This window comes from Nothobranchius furzeri, chromosome 12 (genome assembly GCF_043380555.1).
Source record: "Nothobranchius furzeri strain GRZ-AD chromosome 12, NfurGRZ-RIMD1, whole genome shotgun sequence".
Taxonomy (NCBI): Eukaryota; Metazoa; Chordata; class Actinopteri; order Cyprinodontiformes; family Nothobranchiidae; genus Nothobranchius; species Nothobranchius furzeri.
The window spans coordinates 36,925,917-36,944,410 of NC_091752.1; the positions used below are offsets into that span (position 1 = coordinate 36,925,917).

The 18,494-nt window shown below is 40.1% G+C and overlaps 3 protein-coding genes across 3 annotated transcripts; all 3 read left to right on the plus strand.

Annotated features, from left to right (window-relative positions):
* The first annotated feature begins 1,486 nt into the window (after positions 1–1,486).
* On the plus strand, positions 1,487–6,830 carry LOC107376063 (galectin-related protein B). Its single transcript, XM_015945003.3, has 5 exons — positions 1,487–1,699; positions 2,124–2,213; positions 2,293–2,381; positions 2,943–3,129; positions 6,454–6,830. The coding sequence occupies exons 1-5, from the start codon at positions 1,667–1,669 to the stop codon at positions 6,595–6,597; spliced, it is 543 nt and encodes a 180-aa protein (XP_015800489.1). The 5' UTR covers positions 1,487–1,666; the 3' UTR covers positions 6,598–6,830.
* Positions 6,831–14,399: 7,569 nt separating this feature from the next.
* LOC107376064 (uncharacterized) lies at positions 14,400–15,820 on the plus strand. Its single transcript, XM_015945004.3, has 2 exons — positions 14,400–14,720; positions 14,889–15,820. Exons 1-2 carry the CDS (start codon positions 14,522–14,524, stop codon positions 15,548–15,550), a joined length of 861 nt encoding a protein of 286 aa, XP_015800490.1. The 5' UTR covers positions 14,400–14,521; the 3' UTR covers positions 15,551–15,820.
* Positions 15,821–16,535: 715 nt separating this feature from the next.
* Positions 16,536–17,807, plus strand: LOC107376065 (zinc finger protein 239). The gene is made up of 3 exons (XM_015945005.3): positions 16,536–16,614; positions 16,691–16,905; positions 17,028–17,807. The coding sequence occupies exons 2-3, from the start codon at positions 16,707–16,709 to the stop codon at positions 17,765–17,767; spliced, it is 939 nt and encodes a 312-aa protein (XP_015800491.3). The 5' UTR covers positions 16,536–16,614; positions 16,691–16,706; the 3' UTR covers positions 17,768–17,807.
* The last annotated feature ends 687 nt before the right edge of the window (positions 17,808–18,494 follow it).

An 18,494-nucleotide genomic window follows, 5' to 3' on the forward strand; every position in this document is an offset into this window, starting at 1 on the left:
TTATTTTTAGCATTATAGGAAACTTCTGTTCGTTTTGGCTTGTTAAGCACTTTAGTCAGCTTTTATGCTGTTGTAGCTTTTATGCTGTTGTAAAGTGCTATATAAATAAAGTTGACTTGACTTTACTCACCTATTTTGGCCCGCAACAGAGAAGGCTGTTGGTTTAGCGTCCAGGAAACAAACAGCAGAGAGTGTCTTGGCTAGTGGTAGCTAAACGTTAGCAATAACAACTCAATCGCTCAGCAGAATTCCTTCAGGCTTGAGTTATTTATGAAGATAAAACAAGGTTGCAGAGAAAGAGAGTCAGTGGTGGAGTCTAAAGCTCAGCTCTGATGTGGCTCACTTCTAGTTCCTGAAACTGGTGCACCGGTGCATTTTTTCCCCCAAAGCAAGACTTACAAGGCATTCATTCCTGCTAGAGACCACTGCAAATTTATTGCTTAACCTAATCTATAAAGTTAGACCCAATTATAACGCTATCTCAAGTTCTAATATTAATCTTGAATATTTAAAATAAAACGTAACTATATAACGTTAAAGCACGATTTAGCATAAACTCTATAGGTACATTTAAACCTACTTGTTTAGCATCAAATCTAATTTTATAAAGGAGCAGTTTAATATTTACAATGAAATCAACATATGAAGAAGAATCTTAAAATTAGGAATCAAATCTATATACATTTGATGAATCTAAATTATAGTGTTAATATATACGATACAAGCGACAATATATTCAATGAGTGTACATTACCTGTGCAAGACCCGGATGTTTGTGTTTTCATTCTATTTTTATAATGTTTTTATTATTATTTTGATAGCTGAAGGTTGTGGTAATGCCCTTTAGGGTATTTTTATAGTGTATGTGCTGCTTTAACGAGTAAATTTCCCCACTTTGGGATCAGTAAAGTCTATTCTGTTCTATTGTGTCCTAGAACAAACTTTGTCATGAACATAAATTTGAACAATCAGATTTATTATAAATAAGTGTGGTGAAAAGGTGAATTTGAAATTATTCCTTGTCTTTTTATTTGGCACAATTATTGATAGATTCATCTACATTTTGTAACATTTTTCAAAATTGTGGCTTTTCAATCGGCCCCACTGTAAAGTAGTGAAATGTCCACAGGGGGGCAGAGTGTGTTATAGGTCTGAGAAGAGGAAATTAAAATGAACAGCTGACCAGAGATCAGCTTTAAAAGTTCCAGGCTCATATGAGGAACAGAAATTTGCCCATCTCTTAATTTTAGCATCCTGCTGCTTCTGAGTCCTTCAGTCCTGTTTAATCAGTTCTTCTGTTGTTGTAGTGCTCTGCGTCTCGTCCACATACCGAGATTACCGTGCAGCTCTCATCACACTGTTGGTCTAACCTGAAAAAATATTTTTAAAGCCTAAAGATTGCATTGTCTGGGTGATTAGCTGAGAGGTTGGAGGAATTCTCTCTGATTAGCCTTCTCCACCAGACGGGGATTAAGCTTCAGATTATTATTATAAAGCATACGTCAGCAGATATCCACCCATTTTAGTCAGATTGAGGCGGAGGGATCCTGTTAGGTGCCCGAGCAGACACCCAGGAACTGGAGGATCATCCTGAGTTCAGTGCCACGACGCAGGGCTGCCTCTGCTCCTTTAACAACCCATTCTACTGTATGGTATTCTGCTCAAGATGGCGGTGCAGGCAGCAGAACATGACGGAATAGTGAGTATACTGCCGCGCCGGGGATTTGTTTGTGTTATTCCCACTCTGCAGCCTTCTTGTTTGCGGGTTTGTGTTTTTGCGCACAGTTATTGCTATTGTGCGTGTCGTTGTGAAGCGTGGCGAGTTGCGCGTTCAGAGCGCACTCCCATACCCTTTCACCTGGGACTGGGGAGGAAACGGGAAACCCAACAGGGACACGCGTCGGTGGTCTCTTGAGGCCGCTTGCCCCAGATCGGACTCAGATTGTTGAAGATGGAGGGTTATTTCTTAAAGCGCACGATCACGACAGGTCTGCTGGTGCCACCTCAGCCACCGGAACGTGTCTGTTGATTCTAGGCCCGCAGCAGCATCGCGATGGCTGTTTGACCTCACTCCAGGCTTGTTTATATTCAAACAACCATCCCGCTCGTGTATTTTCTCGCAGGCACTGAACATGGATGATGAGCACCTGAACGACTCGCTGGAAAACCCGGGTCTCATCTCACCAGACAAGGAGGACTTATCGCGTGTCCTGGTAGGAAATACCACAGATCAGCTTTAATTGACACTCTGTGTGAGCAGCGCATCATAACCTTTTGTTTTTATTTGCGCAGATCGTGCCTTTCAGTGGGCGCATTCGCGGCGGAATGCGCCCAGGAAAGAGGATCATAGTGATGGGTATTGTCGATCTGGAGCCAGACAGGTGAGGGAATGCGGCAGTTCAGCTTTTATCTCTGCAGAACTCTGATTTAAATCTCTGTGCGGGCCCAAGAGCGTTTTCCTTTTGTTATGATAGACAAACCTGCACAACCACTCCATGACGCAGAGAGTAAGGATAGATGCAGGAGAAGAGTGACTTAAATATGCAGGGCGTTCCCTCACATCATGCATGAATGAAAGAAAGGGGAGGGGAGATGCTGTTTTTTTTTTTTTTGGGTGTGCCCTTACCCTGGATGGAAACTTGTGCTGAACTTGGAAGAAGCCTCCCCATGACCTCATCTTGTTCAGTGGCTGCTGCTGGCAGAGTAATCAGACCAACGTTTATGAGGAGGAAGGTCCCATCTGAAGGAGCTCTGCCTTGGCTGAGTCTTGGGAGGTTTGCTGCAGGGGAGGGAGGATCACTCCCAGCAAAACAGAGCTTATGTATAATTAACAAACACTTGGTTTGCTCTTACACAGCAACAGCAGAATTATTCATTGAACTCGTCCCTGAGTAGCTATCCTGTTTAGGATCCTGCCTGTTTCAGCTGTTCTCTTGCTTCAGGTTCGACATCAGTCTGACCTGCGAACGAGGCTCGAACAAGGAAGACCTGCAGTACGACGTGGCGCTAAAGCTCACAGCTCGCTTCAACGACCGCCAGTTCCTGCGCATCGCCCGTGTCTCTGGGAAGTGGACAGAGGAGGAGGCGTCCACCGCCTACTTCCCCTTCATCCCCGATCAACCTTTTAGGGTAATGATCAGTCATCACAGATAATCCAGTAATAAACATAAGTTTCATTAGAGTGACTGTGGTTTCATACAAACTCTTTCTTACAGTTTGCTGTGAAATGTTCTTGCTGCACACCAATTAGGGGACAAACAGGAAAAGAGGCGTTAGCTTTATCATGTTTCTCTCATTTAAACGCAGCCTGTGTGTGCAGCGGTCGTCAGCATCAGCTGTCTGTGTGAGAGGTCCAGCGAGGGGTCTGGAGGCGCTTGAACAGTTGTGCATTTGCATCATGAGTAATCACCAAGATGTCTTTGCTCTTTAACGTGATAATCTGCTCTAATAATTTCAAATGTGGCCATTAGCAACAAACGGGACGTTCTGCTAAATGTTTGCTTCATTGTGATGCTTTAACATTTCCATACAAGCAAGGAGTTCACAACGTCTGTGATTATTAGAGAGGTGATTCCTGCATGCGGTTCCTCAGTTGATTCTGATTTAAAACATCTGTGTGGTAAAAACGTGGTGAAACAGGTCAGAACAGGTCAGCTCAGGCAGGAGGCTGGAGGTTCATGGGAAGTGTTTTAAAGTGTTTCTCTGCAAAATGGATAGATGCTTTATGTCATGATAACTAAACGGCTCCTCATCAGACAAACGGTTTACTTATTTCAGGACTGATGAGCTAACGGCTAGTCTGATTGAGGCAAAGACCAAATTGTATTGTTGCCATCTAGAGGTGCTCAATATATCAAAAATTCATCACTCTAGCATCAGTCTGATGGTACAACAATTAACCAAATTCTGGTGGATTCTAAGGACCGTGGTTAAATTCTTGTAGCTAAGTTGAGCAGTGGCCTGTCATGTTCTCACCTGCTTTAGATTATAGGGGCCAATATGCTAAACAATACAAGAAAAATGATCCTAATCATAAGGGTTTCTATTGTGATATTTCACTGTAGCATTGAATAGAAACAGCCATGATTTCATCTTAAAACGTCTTCAGTTGCTCTCAGTTGGTCATTTTGGCAGAAAAACCAAGAAATTCCTTCAGGATTTCTGGTGATATTTATATTAGTTTATCCTACAAAATTGCATGTAAATACTTTGTCAACATAACTGACAGCTGTTTTAAAGTTGATTAAATAACAGCACGTTAATAGATGTGAAGCTTTTGTATCTTTGAGCAGTTTTTTAGATGGCAGCAACACAATGACTCATATTTCTCAAGACTGAGGCTATTAAAAACTGTAAGATTATTAACGCTGTTATGGCAAATCTGCAAACAAACTAGGATACTAATTGAAACACGGTCACAGAACACTCACCCCTCCCCCTCGGGTATCTTCTCTGAGATGCTTCTGCTGGAAACCGAAAGCCGCAATGTCGGAGGAAACAAGATGGCGCTTAACACCAGTCACTGCGTTCTAGTTATTTTTTGTCCACAGCTTCAAAGTATGTTTTTCTTTTTGGGACTCTGGTAGTTTGTCCTAAAGTTGAAGAGGTAGCAGCCAGCTCTTTCTCCTTCTCTGATGTTATTGAACCATGAATCCCTCACACGGTGGTGTTCTGTTGGTAGTGCTAAATGAGTGGAGGACCCAGGGAAGTGCAGCGGTTCTGCGCGACCAACAACCAGATGGTCCACTAGTTACTTTCGGTCCGAACCGTGGTATTGACGGAGGATTTTTACAAATACGAGATAACCTTTTCATTATTTTTTTTCTAACTCCCAATAAATATATAGCTATACTATATTAGAATGTTGTTAAGAGGCATGAAAAAATGTTTTTCCACATTTGCCATTGCAGCTTTATTAATAGAAACACGCTGGGCAGACTCATGACCTGCTGTGGTTTTACACGTAAACAGCTTTTTTCTGCTATTAGCTTAAGAACAAAAGATATTCTGATGTTTACATTTACTATTTTTGGTCCAAATCACACATTGTGTCATATTTTCTGCAGTTATTGATGTGCAGAAGTGTCTGATGCATGCACCCTGCACCATCTTTAAGATAAATAATAAATGAAGAATTTTGGCTAACTGTTAAAGGGGCATTATGGAAGTTTGACAGTCAAAACATGTATAAAAATAATACATTTCTTCTTCATACATTCTCCTGCAATGCCCTGGTCCTGTAGAATGAGCCTTGACATTTTTACTGTGATTGCCTGTTTTTCTGTAAAATCACAGAAAAAGAGAGCTGCTCGGGTCGAGCAGGCTGCTTCATGCGCGTTCACGCTCAGGCATAGCCCGTAGCACTTGCTATCTGTAGCTTTAGCAGCAGAGAGAGGTAGTGCCGCTTTGTCGCTGTTCCTAACGCCTAGTGACAAAGCTAGCTACATTTCTGAGGACCCTTAGCTACTTTCTGTAGAACTTTATTCTAGATATTTCCTGCAAATTAGCAACAAAATAGCCATTTTCGCTCCGAACTGTTCTTTGAACGTTGTTTCAGCTGTCATGAAGGATATAAATGTTACAGATACAGAGGATGTTACTGGTGCTGTAGCTCACCTAGTAAGATGTTGGACTCCCATGCGGAAGACCTGGGTTCAATTCTGGACGTGAACATAGTATATTTAGAGTTTATGTTTTACATTAATGGTATATTTTTTTACAGTAAGATGCCCAAATTTTTATTTGAGACTCGCCGAACGGCATTGAATTCACAGAAAAAAAAGATGTGGGTTCAACTTTCATTTTGGAACAATTTTTCAAGCAAGGGAAGGGAATGATCTGAGCATGCAGGAGGACTGACCCATTTTAAACTTTTGTCAGCTGTGCTGAAGAGAAAGGTACAGAACCAAATTATTTAATTAATTAGCTGCGTGTTCTCCTGTCCTCTGTCCTCCAGGCCACACACACACAAGGGACTGTCTCAGCTGTTATTTTCGTTAAGGGGTGTGCACGTACAGCATGCGCACCTCGTGCACGAGCCTACTATTGAAGCTGCTGTTACGCTTTTGGCCTGAGGGGGCAATTGCGAGCATAAAAATTCAAAACTGTAAAGTCCCTTTAAGCTCAGTTTCTGTTGCCATATTTGGTGAAATTTCAGCTGAGGGATGGATTTTATTAAGCTTTTATTTCCACTGTTTGGTGAACTACTAATCTGAGTTGACTGAACCATTTGGCATATTTATGTAGTTTGGTAAGAGGCATTGTGATGCTGTCACTGCACAGATAGGATAGCATCAGCTTTATGGAAACTTGGAAAGATAATAACCCGACTGCAGGACATTTGCATACAATCATTTAACAATCGGTACTCTTTTCTTTTTCAACTCTGAAGCATGTCATAAATAAAATGTTTGTTTTTCTCTGCCTCTCTTCTTTCTTCTTTCCTGCCTGCAGATCGAGATCCACTGCGAGCACCAACGGTTCCGGATATTCGTGGACGGACACCAGCTCTTTGACTTTTATCACAAAGTAAAATCTTTGTCGTCTATCGACACCGTACGGATACAAGGAGATCTACAAATCACCAAGCTTGGTTAACGTCTCACCTTTAGGTGTGTGTGTGAAACAGACTTAATCACAGATGACCTCACACACCTGCAGCTGTTACATCATCATCTGTAATCTGTCCTCAACACTGCAGCAGCGAGACAACAGGAAAACTGCTCTAAATGGGTTTTTCTCTTTGTTTTCTGTCACTGGGATCAGTTGAGGATGAACATGTTCGCTCCGGTATTGTGTTTTCTTTTCTCCCAGTTGTTTTAGATCAGAAGTCCCAGAGTTCATTAACGCACACAAATGTTCTACAGAGTCTTTTTTGGAGCAAGAAGCGTTAACACACAAAGCAGTTGGATAAGTTATTTTCTGTTGCATTTATCCAAAAATCACAGTGAATTTCAGTGTTTATACAGTTTATTTATCTGTGCTGATGCATCTCCAACTCTTCTGCCGTTCTTCTGAATTTATTCCCGTTGCCGTAGTAACGTGCTGCAGCCTCACCGACCCAAATACTCCGACACAAGGATTATATTTAGCGGGGATGTGTCCCATGCCATGCTCAGTGCTTGTTCGAGGTTTACTTCCATCTGGGTGACCACAGCTGTTCTCCTGCAGCTGAACAGGAAGTCGGGAAGCAGGATCAGGTCTTTGTTGGTCATTTGAATGTAAAGGATTCATGTTTTTGATGAGATGTAGTGATGAAGAGTCCTTTAAAGTCATTTGTCCAGCTGGTGCTGTCTAATAAGTTCCTGAAACATTCCATTCAAGTTCACGATGATTCAGACCTTCAATAATGTCTTTGTAACCAAAAGTCCTGCAAAAATTGTAATAATTTGTTTTGTTTGTATGACCATTCCACTTCTTTAAAGACATCTTTTTCTTCATTGAGGCAGAATAATAATAGTAGTAAAATAGGTAAAGTATTACTTCTTAAAGGTGCTACGTTTGCTGCTCTTCCAGTATCCTTTACAGATCAAATTCAGGTTGTACTTTATTGCAAAAGGTGTTTGAACTAATAATTTATATTTATGGAGGGAGAGCAGCTTTAGGGTTGCCAGGTTGTGAAAATCCCCTTTGGTGTTCTGATGATTCTAATAACTCAAGCTTATGGGTGAATTGGTCACTGACTCTCCTTTCTAATCGTTCACATGTGGATCTTTGTAATCACGGAAATCTGGTCCCAAAGATTTCCAGGAAGATCCCAATGAAGCAGCTCTATAACTTCCAGTTCACTGGCTGTGCTGTGGTTTTTCCATTTAATTCCCTTTGTCCCACTAAGAATTTAAATTTTAGCTTGCATCAAACAACAGATCTGTTTTTAAGAGTAATCATCGGAATGTGAACACGTTTTCCTCAAAGATTTCACAGTAAAACTCTGACCATGACAAGCCTGAGGAGTTATTTTCAATCATTGTTTGAATTTGGATGTGAAACAGTGAAACGTCTGTGGAGCACTGCAGCACAGACGTTTCATTTGTTCCATCCCTCCTTTTTATTTTAGCTTCTTAGTCAGAGGATCATCTGTATGCCAGTTTCATCACTAAGTATTTAAAGCTTCTTGAACGTGGCTCCTCCATGGCGGCCTGCTTCTACGCGGAGCTGCTTCCTGAGTTGCTCGTTCTCTGCAGGCAGACGCTCGTCTGTTTCAGACACAAACAGGAAATGTGGACTTTTTGGAATGCGAGCGCACAGAGAAGCCAGTCTGAGTTTACATCCCGTGTGGTGATGCATCGTGTAATTGTGTACACGGTCTTGTTGCTGGATGCAGTTTTTCTGTGCTCCTTCATGGATGCTGCATTTCTTATTAAAAAAAACGTGACTCAGCAGTGGGTTTCTGTGGTGTAGCCATAAGATACGTGTTAAATTCATCAGCCGTCGTGTGGTGTCCAGTGTTAACGGCTGCAGGAATTATGGAGGAGGGAGATAAAACAGTCCGAGAACTAGATGGTTTTTGGTGTTTTTACTTTTAACTGGAAGTGGTTCTTTGCAGTATTTGATGGACTGTTGTGTGTTTTATTCGATCTTCTGTGGAGTTAATTACAGAATTCGATTTCAGGGTTTCTATTTAGGTTCTGTTGCACTTTATGAGCAAAGTTCTTGATCTCCTGACAAACCCATTCCTTTTGAAGATGAATCTAAAAACATATAATTTATCACCCCTAGCCGTTACATTAAAGACTAAGAACTGAATGTCACTAATATCTTCCTGATTGTAACTGGATGATAAAACCCCAGCTTCTCGCCTTTGTGATTTTATCTTTCACGTTGTTTCCCTCGCCGTGAAAGAGCAGACTAGATGTAAATGAAACATTTTATTTGACCCTTTTTGTCTTTTACCCTGGTTTTGGACTCCGGGTGTAGATATTATTATTATTATTATTATTATTATTTGAGTTGGATAACAAGCGGAGTTATGAGCCGAAAGCATATTGTGCATGTAAGCTAGTTAACATGATCCAGTACCAGTGTCTGTTTCAGTTAAGCATGCTACTTTTGTTTCATTCTTTTTATTTTTTTACTTTGATCTCTTTTGTCAAAGAAAAGGCTAAATTAAACTCACAACACATCTTCCCTTTGACCAGTAGCTTTCTTAACTAAAGGGTTTTTGTAACTGCCTTCATTGTTGTAGAAGTGTCCTGAGTAGAAGTAGGGTGATCTGTGTGTATTGTATGGTTGTACAGTCATGTTTTATTTATTTCAGTATAACCAGCAGGGTTGTGCGTGGTGAAGACTTGCCTAGTGTATATGCTGTTTATATGAAGGCATATTGAGAAGTTGAATGTTTTATATTGCTGCTGTGAGGTGTTTAAACAGGCACGGGTTCAAAGAGAAGGCTCAGAGTAAGGTCCCGTTTTGCCGAGTGGAGTTTGCTCCGAACATTTGCTCTGATCCAAACCACCTTCACGTCAGCTTAGATCTGTCAGCACAGCAGCTCTCTGTCACAATAAAACACAGCAGCGGCCACATCCATGACCTGGAATAATTTGTGATGAACTTAATGTTTTTATAGCATCAAGTATTCGGTGTTTGACAGAGGACTGGGTGGTCAACAGCTGTGCTAATTCCAAATGATTTTTCTTCTCATGCTTTTGTAAAAACATCTTTGCAGACTAATAAACCTCTTGTCTTTACTGCACTCACAACTTGCTCTTTAATTTCCCAAACAAGCAGCCATTCCTGTTTTATTTAACAATTTAAATCACATTTTTATTAGAAAATGATAATTATGGATGTTAGTGCAAATAAGTTTTTTTTTATTTAAAATATTTGTTTTTTGACTAAGCCAGCTTAAACCCATTACTTAAAGGTGTGGTTCACCCGTTTAATCGATACATGTGCTGCGGTCTCTAGTAGGAAAGAATGCCTTGTAAGTCATACTCGGGGTACAAAAAACCCTGGTGCGCCTGTTTCAGGATCTGGAAGTGAGCCAGATCAGGAGAGAGCTTCAGACTACAGGATTTGGAGTCTTACTTCCTGATATTCGAACATCTCATCCCTGATTGGCTAACAGCAACACAGACTCTGTTTGCTACGTCGATATTTTATCTCCACAAATAACATAAACCTGAGGGAGTTCTGCTGTGTGGTGGAGTTGCTAAGGCTAACAGTTAGCTTCTAGTCACAGGGCTGCCAACTTTTGAACTTTCCATGCATGAGGGAGGAGGGGTATGCGCATGGATTGTGAGAGTGGGGGAGGTGGATTTTCATCAGCGTGAGATATTGGAGGTGTGGCATGAGAGCGTGTGACGAGGGTCAGATGCGTGTGTCTCATGCTCAGTGCATGAGAGCTGTTAGCCCTGTAACCGAGACAAGATGGGTGAGCCCATGAGTGTTGAGTGACACTGTGACTTAGACCTGTCAGGCTTTTCAAATACTAGAGTCTATTTTCTATCAGACGTTAATGCAGGAGACAGGTGTAGGAGACTATTTTCATGTTCAACCTGTGTGGAAAACTCAGAGAGACTGATTATAATCAGAAATAATCAGTGCAGTCTCTGTGCTGTGATGTTGTCTAGAGCCTGCTGGAAACTATCTAGCAGGTTGTTTGTCTCCAAAAAGTGTTTCAGCTGGATCATAACAACTTTTTCAATAGTTTTACCAATGAGAGGGAGATTAGAGATTGGTCATTCATCACTAAGGGGTTTAATTTACTTTTCTTTAGAAGAGGTTTAACAGCAGCAGTTTTTAATGCTTTTGGAAAAATACCTGACATTAAAAAGCAATTAACAATTTTCAGCCAAAATAAATAAATAATAAATAAATAAAATTTTAAAGAAGTTAGTTTGCTGGTTGTCCAGACAGCAGGTAGATGAGTTTCAGGTCTTTACTATGTCCTCCAGTGTTTTAGCACAAATCACACTGAAAGCTGGCCTTCTGGCCAGACTGTTGCTGTGCGGCTGTAGCAGTGGTCTGGTTGTGGTGGTTTACATGGAAGAATGGACGACTAATCTGATGTTTATGATTTTCTCATTGACAAAGGATGCAAATTCGTTACACTTAGTTTAAGATATGAAGTCAGGGTTAAACTGGGTTGGGAGATTAGTTAACCTCTCAATAGTGGTAGCAAACAGAACACTAGAATAGTTAATATTATCACTGATGACTTTGGAGAAAAAGGCTTGTCTCGCCTTATTTAATTCTGAGTTGCAATACGCAACTGCATTGTGGAGCTCTTATAGTGACCTGGTAGGCTATCGTTTCTTTATGCTCACCTTTCTGGCATTCTCTTTTATGATTTGTTACTGATTTAGTGAACCTCCATGGAGCCTTTTTGGGATAAGATCAAAACATGCCCTATAGGTTTGAAATTGTAAGTCGCTTTGGATAAAAGGGTCTGCTAAATACATAAACATAAACACAAGTTTGACCTTTTCAGGTACGATAGTGTGAAGGACGTCAAACGTTTTGCAATTGAAATGATGTAGAAATAGAATAGACTTCATAGACTTTATTGTAATTGCTCATGGCAATTGAAATACAGATGGTCCGCCATCAACAGTGCACAAGACAACAAATGACAATAAATGTCAAAAACCGTAAAGGACTAAAAACAATTTAAAAACGTTTAACAAACAACAAGAATGTACAACCAGTGATTCGGATCTGCCAAAACAATAATTTAAAATGATTTAAAACAGATTAGTCCACATTACTGATGGGGATGTGGGGGGTTGAATGGTGCTGTTGTGTTGAATGTTCTGACGGCCCAAGGGAAGAAGCTGTTGGAAAATCTGGTGGTGTGTGATTTAACTGACCTGAAGCGGCGCCCTGAGGGCAACAGTTCAAACAGGCAGTGGGCAGGGTGGGTGGGGTCACGGAGGATAGCAGCGGTTCTCTTTAGGCAGCGGGTTCTGGAGATGGCCTCCAGGGATGGCAGGGTGCAGCCAGTAATCTTCTGGGCGGTGTTTATTGTCCTCTGAACAGCCTTCCTGTCCTCAGCAGTGGAGCCTGCATACCACACACTCAGGGAGTAGGTGAAGGTGCTCTCCACGGAGCAGTGGTAGAAAGCCAGCAGCAGTTTCTGATCCAGGCCACGCCTTCTCAAGACCCGGAGAAAGTGCAGCCGCTGCTGAGCCTTTTTAACCAGAGCTCTGGTGTTGGCAGTGACAGTTCACGCCTATGTCTGTGATGGGAACTGCTCAGTGTTTCAGTTCAGCTCTTCAGAAACCTGTGGATGAAATAACAAAATAAAAGCAAGCTTGTTATGGAGTAGATGAGCAGATGGAAGTAAATAGTTTATTTGATGCCCATCATGGTGAATAAGGCACTCCCCTGAATAATGTCACTACAGGGGCAAAAAAATCAAAGGGCAAGTATTCCAGCTGGGTAAAATGGGGCATTGTGGGCTGGTAGCCAATTTAAAATGAATTTGTAAACACTCAGATTGTCACGCTGCGAGAGCAGGAGGATTGGACACAAAATGCAAAACATAACACAACTCAAGGCAGGAGAGGCTGTATAAAACAAAAATCCTTTTATTAGGAAAAACAAAACTGCAGGGCTCTAACCCAAAATATCTAAAGTTCTAAAGACAAAAACTCACTCATCAGCCTACATCTACAGTTCTGTAGAGGCCAGCGCAACGCTGACACAATGAACCGACAAACACTGGAGACACAGACAGGGTTATACACACAGGGCTGGGTGATAGGAGACGAGGAGCAGGTGCATGGGGAATTGGGCACAGGTGAAACTAATGAACTGAGGGAAGAAGCAGAAACAAGCAGGGGAGAAAACCAAATCCTAAACCAAAGCTACAAAAATAACCTGAACTTTAAACACTGTAGAAACAAAGACACCGGGGAAACTAATAAGTAAACGAATGATCTGAAGTGGGGAAGGGAACACACACACTAAAGGAGACTAAAGAACTGAAATCATAAACCAAGAGAAAACTACAGTGGAGAGACTGAGAACATGAGGAAAACCTGGAGGGAGCAGGGGACTGCAAGGTCACAGAACACAGATGGGCTTTGCTTATGTGGGCGCCCTGAAACTGTGACACACCGTGTACGGCTGTGTGAATGACTGTTAGCTCTTTAAAAACATAATACACTAAAAAAGTGAGAAATTGTTTTCAGGAAAATTTCCTAATGAAAATAAAACAATTTATTTTTGCAAGGAGTGTGATGGCATAAATTAATCATATATCAGGTTCTCTGTAGTCAAGTATTCAAAAGTAAGTAAATGCATTTAGTTTGAAGTGTGTTCTCAAATTGTGAACATTAATAAAAAACAAAAACTAAAATATAATATTAACCTTTAATAAATTTTAATCTGGTAATTGTATTGACATTTTCTAATCTTCCCTCGTCTGTCAGAAACTTGAAGGGACCTAGCTGGAAGAGAAGACATTCAGTAGAAAAATGATATGTGCAGCATGAACTGAGATGTGCTTGAAGTAAAAGCAATATTTTTATTTTAAAATGTTTTTACTTGGTGTGCTCATTACTAGACCTGACCTTTAATTTTTCTTTTTCATGTGTTACAATAATGTGCATAATCATAAAATTGACTAGCCTAGTGAACCAGACCAAATTCTTGCTTTACAAATTTAAATAGTATATTTAGTCTGGCTTTCCTGGTTAAAAATAAGCACTTTTTATTAGCAAAAATATCTTTGACTTTTTGAGCAAAATCTATTCAATGTTACTGCAAATTAGAGTTGTAGACAACAGCTCTGCACAAATCAAGGCACAAACTATTTGTCATCATTTTGTTCTAAATGCCATAAGACATTTGAAATAGTTTTCCAAAGCTATTTAATGTTTGTTTCTGCAGATGTTGACTTTAAGAGCAAGTCACCCCCAAATCAACTTTTTGTTGCTGATAAACTATATAAATGAGTGTCTGATCGTGCTGTAGACACATGTAGTCAATAATTTGGCACTTTAGTGCATCTTAGTTAAAACATTTCCAGTCTGCAAAGAGCACAGTTGAACAGTGGTGCATGAAAATAACAAGTTTTAAAGCTTTACACTGCAGTAAATTGTACATTTTGTATTTGCATAAAGTTTTATCAGCAGCTGAACGTAGCTTCACTTTATTTATGTCATAGTGTTTTGATAACTTGAGGTTATTTTCAGGTTCTAAAGAATGTAATTTTTTCTCACGTAAAAAGAAAAATGTAATTTTTTCTCACGTAAAAAGAAAAAAAAACTCCCCTGAAATGGCCAAAAAAAAACATTCCTTTCAATTAGACATTTTGACTGGAGCAGATGGTGTTTTGTAACTTAAAAATGTGTGTGTACAAAATAAGGTATTAAATGTCTCAAAAGTAATTAAAGCAGCGTTTCCTCCTCCTGTGCAGCAGGGGGCGCTAAAAACAACCAGTTGTTTCAGTTTTGAAAGAGAACGGCAACAAAAGATTTAAGATTGATTTAATTATTGTGACGTTTCTGTTTTGGGGATACACGTTATTTTCCGTTTTTAACGGCGGTTTTGCCGTTTCCGTTTGTGTGCCGTCATGTCGGGGATGGAGCATCTCAGACGGCTAGTCAGCGAGCGGCTAGCGGCTGCTGCTGATGAAATCTTCGGGTTTGTGGAGAAGACAGTCGCGGATTACCAGGAGGAAATCGTCCGGTCCAGGAGCGAAATCATCCAGCTGAGACAGCAGATCGGGCAGCTGACTGTTTTACAACCTCGTGTGTTTTTATTTAAAGAAGGTTGGTAACGTAAAACCCTCCATGAACGCTTCACAACACATTTTCAACAAGCACTTAAGTTTTTAAACTAATAACACCCACAGTAACAGTAAAAACACCAATAAGTACATGTTTCATTAATGATTATTGTGCATATTCTCATTTATATGGTGTTTTAATGTGTTTTAGACCAAAGTCAGCCTCCAGTGGAGGAGAAAAAGGAGACTCAGCAGGTTAAAGAAGAGCAGCTGGATGTCTGCATCATCCCAGACCTGGACAGTGATTCTACAGAGGATGACAAGTTCACACGGCATGACTCAGATCCAGTTACTCAAACAAACTCCCAGCTGTTGCCAAGCAATAGCTCCATCACTGTGACCATAAATGACGATGATGGGGAGTGGATTGGGAATTTAGGCTCTGGTTTATCCCAACATGGCCCAAGTCGTGGTTCCTTTTTCCAGCACGAACAAACCGTGGACAGTAAGACTTGTCGTATATGCGGTTTAACGTTCATGAGGGACTGTGATCTGATCAGACACGTGGAAGAATCTCACTCAGGGCAGAAAGCTTTCAAATGCTCAGAATGTCACAAGGAGTTCACCCGTAAGGACAGCCTGACTTTGCATCTAAGAGTTCACACAGGTGAAAAGCCACACCGCTGTCATTTCTGTGGGAAATTCTTCACCCAGACTTCCAACCTCAGAGTTCACATGAGGAAACACACGGGTGAAAAACCGTACTTCTGCAATTCGTGTGGGAAAATGGTTGCACATTCCTATCACCTAAAGACATGCTCCAGACGTTCTTCAGGTCAGATGGACCTCAGCGGGCAGAGGTCATTGAGCTGATCACTTTGTGCCAAAATCTCCAGCTCTGTGAAAGCCATACAGTCACATGCAAGGCTTTGATCTGATCAGACACCAAAAATAATTCCTGGTGTTATTCTAAAGTAATATTAGATTCTATTTAAAATGGTGTGAAATTATTTTTACCCCTTAAAGTCTGTATTTAACAGTTGTATGTTTACAAGGTGTAATATTTAATTTCTCCCACAGCTAATTGTTATGTAAATCTTGTTAAATTAAGAAAAAATAATAAACATTTGTTACTGTTGTTTACTCATGAATTAATTTCATTTTCAAAATTGTATTTGTCATTTTAAAATGTAACGCTATGGGATTACTGTTGCATTCAACCAGAACAAGTGCATTTGCACGTGGAACAATAACGTTTGCATGTGCACATTTTTACTCAAATGCTGTTAAGCAACACCATCTTTGAATCTCAGTCAAGTTGAATGATTTATCCACAGATGATGATATTTACTCTGTAAAATAAAGCTATTTTCTGTTCTTTGGAAACAGAATATTTTTCAAAATCCCAAATTCTTCTTTACAATTTCAAGCAACTAAATGATAGTTATTAATATTAAAATGCATTGTATTGGCCATTGTTATCATTTACATTGATGTAGCTGCCTTGGTTTTTCTTGACACTTAACAAGAAGTCTGAATGCTTTGATTGGAGGCTTGTTCTCACATCTTTCATTAAATGAAGCACCAGTTATAAGCTTAGTAAATTCAGATATTTTATGTTTTATATCAAATAAAATTTAGCAGAAGGGATAACTTTGCATTTCCTGTTTAGAAACTTTACTGCGGATACAACTGATTGCATTAAGACGTCAAACGCCTCTCATAACATTTATTTGTGTACGCGTGTATCCTTCGTATTTGTATATCAATTATTAAGAAAAAGAAGGGGGAAATAACGTTTTGAACCAAAGGATTCAACGCAGACAGCCATCCTGAACAACAGGGGGCGTTGCAGCAATTTCACCAGCAGCGCACAAACCCAACACGAAAAAGGAAGAACCGGAAGCAAACTTTACGTTTTTCAGCATTAAAAAACAGTAAGTGCCCGTAAAAACACAATTATTTTTGTTGTTATTTTGGTTCCTAGATTTTTATTATTTTGTAATTTATCAGAAATAAACGTGCCGTCATGTCGGGGATGGAGCATCTCAGATGGCTAGTCAGCGAGCGGCTAGCGGCTGCTGCTGAGGAAATCTTCGGGCTTGTGGAGAAGACAGTCGCGGATTATCAGGAGGAAGTCGTCCGGTCCAGGAGTGAAATCATCCAGCTGAGAGAGCAGATCGAGCAGCTGACTGTTTCACAACCTCAAATACTTTTGTTTAAAACAGGTTTGTGCAGTTATAAAAATCACATCTGCCATTTTAGTTCAATTCAATTGACTTCCGGTAAATATATAGCTTTCTTGAAATATCTGTATTTACAAAGCATTTGTGTGTGTTTTGTGTCCCAGAGGGCCACGTAGTTCTAGAGAACCAAAGCCAGACTCACGTGGCTCAGCAGATGAAAGAAGAGCCACCGGATGTCTTCCACTTGCCGAACCTGAACACTGATTTCTCTAAGGATGCAACCTTTACTCATCCTGAGTCAGACGCTGCAACTCAAGCAGACGCCCAGCTGTTACCATATGACCACTCCATAACTGTAACACTTAATGATGATCTTGATGTGATGAGGATTGGATCAGGCTCATCCTCATCTGGTCAACATCCTCACCGCGCTGTTTCCTCTCGGCTTCGAAGTGTCAGCTGTTATATGTGTGATTTAGCAGGTTTAAGGGAGTCTGATCTAGTTGAACACATAAAAACATCTCACCCAGGACATAAAGCTTTTCGGTGTAATGAATGCCACAAGGAGTTTAATCGTAAACACCACCTGACTTTGCATTTAAGAGTCCACACAGGTGAGAAGCCATACATCTGCCCTTTCTGTGGGAGATCATTTACGCAAGGTTCATCTCTCACGGTTCACCTGAGGCGGCACACAGGTGAAAAGCCGTATCATTGTAATACTTGTGGGAAGATGGTTTCACACTCCAATCACTTAAAACTATGTTTATTTCGATCTAAAGTCACGGGCACTGCAGAGAAGCCATTTCGGTGTATGAAGTGTGGCAAAATGTTTGGAAGCATTTCAGAGCTAAACATGCACATAAATATCCATAAAGCCTATCAGTTAAACGGCAGCAAATAACCTGCATGATCAGGCTGAGATTGTTGTTGACATTTCCATTTGGAGCTGAGAAAATACAACTAATGTTTATTTAATGATTGAAATCGGTGTAGCTTGTAGTATTACACCATCAGCTCTGTAGCTCTTTGTAAACAAGCAGAAAATTCTGTTGTGTAAAAATTTCAATTTACTAAAAACATTTATATGACAATAGTTGTGTGTCCTGATTGTGTCTCTACAGTTGAGATTAATCTTTTTTTTTGTTTCTTGTTTAGTTTTGTACTAAGTTTCTGTTGAGTCTTTTTAGCTTCCTCTTTCATTTCATTTTATTTCCTGTTTGTTTTCCTAATATCACACATTGAAATTTGAAAACAAAGGGAAGTTTGCCCGTGATCATCCTTACAATGCTGTTTGCAATGTCCCAATCCAAAATAAAGAAGTTAGGAATTAGCGCTTTGAAATATAAACGAGAGAAACAGCAAAAACAAAACAAAAAACCCAAATACAGAAAATACATTTTGTTGTCAACATTTTAATCATGTGATGCTTTTTTTTTTTAGAAAATACCCCAAAATATACTAATGCTCAGTTGAACAGTAATTAAAATTCTGTGGTTTTACTGATTAAAGGTAAGCAGCTACTTAAAACGAACAATTTTTTATATCAGTAAGTGTTGCTTAATAGGAATATTTTTAATAAATGGCAAACACAAACTTCAACATGCTTTGAGAAAAAAATATTGTTTATA